The sequence below is a fragment of the Seriola lalandi genome, unplaced genomic scaffold, assembly GCF_002814215.2.
Source record: "Seriola lalandi dorsalis isolate HSWRI2012SDOR001 ecotype SW California unplaced genomic scaffold, Sedor1 jcf7180002054969, whole genome shotgun sequence".
Taxonomy (NCBI): Eukaryota; Metazoa; Chordata; class Actinopteri; order Carangiformes; family Carangidae; genus Seriola; species Seriola lalandi.
The window spans coordinates 17,300-19,668 of NW_019525520.1; the positions used below are offsets into that span (position 1 = coordinate 17,300).

The 2,369-nt window shown below is 45.6% G+C and overlaps 1 protein-coding gene across 1 annotated transcript; it reads right to left on the minus strand.

Moving 5' to 3' along the window:
• Positions 1–82: 82 nt before the first annotated feature.
• On the minus strand, positions 83–2,336 carry LOC111646325 (ribosomal RNA processing protein 36 homolog; the record flags this gene model as incomplete). The annotated part of the gene is made up of 6 exons (XM_023395801.2): positions 83–644; positions 730–847; positions 1,501–1,569; positions 1,670–1,783; positions 1,875–1,941; positions 2,068–2,336. Coding segments are annotated over 6 exons (786 nt in total), but the record flags the coding sequence as incomplete, so codon positions are not given.
• Between the last annotated feature and the right edge of the window lie 33 nt (positions 2,337–2,369).

Sequence of the window (2,369 nt, forward strand, 5' to 3'; positions counted from 1 at the left end):
AGATGGTGCATTTAAGGACTCTCCGGTATTTATTGGCAAACAGCAGCAGCCAAAGTCACACCATCTTTTTTTTTTGTCCATGTTTGTTTCTTGATTTTCTGACAAACTGTAAATGATGAATTTCACTGGTTCATCATTAACACTCACATGTCTGAGCGTCCCTGAACGTCACACAGAGACGATACATTTACTTTGACAAAAAAATAAAATAAAGTGTGAAAGTTCATTCTTGAAAAAAAAAAAAAGCCTCGACTCAAGGTCTGCTTACTGAGGAGCTTTTCCTGAGCTTTCAGCTGAACACACGACATTTACTTGGGTAGATTTGGTTGAAAGCTCCAGAAAGCATTAGTAAGTGAACCTTGAGTCTAGATGATCTTGTCATGAAGAACAACAACCTGCAGCTCCATCAGCAGGCGGAGGCGGGTCATTACAGCTCACTGACGGACGGAGAGTCTTTATTCCTCAGCAGGTTCGTCTTCTGGGTCATTGAACGCCTCACGCCGCCTTCTTCTGCATCTGCTGCGGCAGCTTCCTGCGGTCCTTCCCGGCGTTCCTCTTCCTCTTCTTGCTCAGGAAGTTCTCCAGTTTGCCGCTCTTCTTCAGCTCCTGGTATTTCTCAGCGAGCTGCAGCTTCTTCTTCTCAGCTGGAAACAAAGAGACGAAAGAGTGAAGAGAAATAAATCCGAGGATTTACATATGAAACGATTCGACTCGTTTCCTCGTCCTTACATTTCTTGAGGAAGAAGGGTCGTTCGCCCTGATTGGCCAGCTCTCTCTGCTGCCTCTTGAACTGCAGCTCTCTCTCTCGCTGCTGCTCTCGGCTCTTCCTCGCTCGCTCCTGGTTCTCCTGCAGAGGGTCAGAGGTCATACATTTAAAACTGACATCACACTGCGAACTTCAGGAGGCATCGTCCTCCTCTTTTACTGTGAAAAACCAGCAGGAAGTGTTGAACTTTTTCACCTGGACAGATTTACTCAGGATGACTTTCACAGAATATCTCAGACTGGCCTGTAGTGTTGCTCCAGTGTTTTGTTTTTAAGACAAAAACATTAGACACCTTATCCCCAGACTCACTCAGGTCTGAGACCAACGTTACCATGGCAACAATCAACCTGCGCTGACCAGAAGCACCAAACAGCAGGAAACAGGAAAACATGGCTCATAGTTTGAGGTTTGTTCACATTGTTATGGAGAGAACTAAGAGAAGAGAGAGTTTTTTAGAGACGGCAGCCATTCTGTTTTTTTTATTATTTCACTCTTTGCTGGATTTTCAAATTAAAACGTCCTTGTAACTGTTGAATTCTGCCTAAAGACAAACATTTTCTCCTGAGGGTAAACGGAGCTGAGCGGTTGGATGCGATTTTTTTAATACTGAAAAAAGTTTTAATTTACCCAGAGTTCATTGCACCACAGTCCGGCTTCAGATTGTCAAGAATTAAGTGTTTTTTGTGCAACAGATGAATTTAGATTCGGCCTGTCTTTGTGGAGCTGAGACTCACCATCCTCTTCAGAAGGAACTGCAGCTTCTCCTTCCTCTGGTTGCTCTTCGTCGTCCTCTTCAGCTGCTTCTGACGATCTGCAGACACATCACCACAAGATTCAGTTTTTCACAGAAATTCAAATCGCGGATGATGATTGGTGATTTAACGTCAGCGGAAGGTTTGAAGCACCTCCCACCTCTTTCTCTTGATGTTTGATGTCATTTATAAATTTGTACGTCTTCTCAAAAATCTCAGGTTTGTATTCTCCCGACAGGTCGTCGAATCGAGGATCCCTCAACGTCTGGAGCACGAAACAAGAAAAAGAGTCAGAAACAGAATCGTCCAGGACAACAGAGGGAGAGAGAGAGACACCACAGGTTTCCTTCACTCACCGGTTTCCTGACGGGGACGACCTGACGGAGGAACGGGGCTGGTTTCTTGGCTGAGATCTCCATTGGTCTGAGAGAACACACACACACACACACACACACACACACACACACACACACACACACACACACACAGTGAAACCCCGAACAACTCGTTGCTTGTTAGAAACTGGAAGTGCAGGCTGACTCTCTTCACCTGTTCTTGTTCAGTCGTTTCTTCTTGCTCGTCTCCGGCCTCTTGTTGTTGCCGTAGGCGACCTCGTTGTAAACTTTGGTTCCCACTTTGTTCTGCAGCTGCATGATGTCCTCAAAGGACATGCTGGACAGCTCTGGGACGGTCAGAGGACAGAGAGGTGTGTGATGTTTCACAGGCTCATATCTGAGGCTAGGGATGGGCACGAAACCCGGAATTAAACTGGCCTGATCAATAAGAGAGCCGATCAATAAGCAGTATTGGTAAAGGTATCAGTATGCCCTCTGCTTTGGTTTATGAGTGAA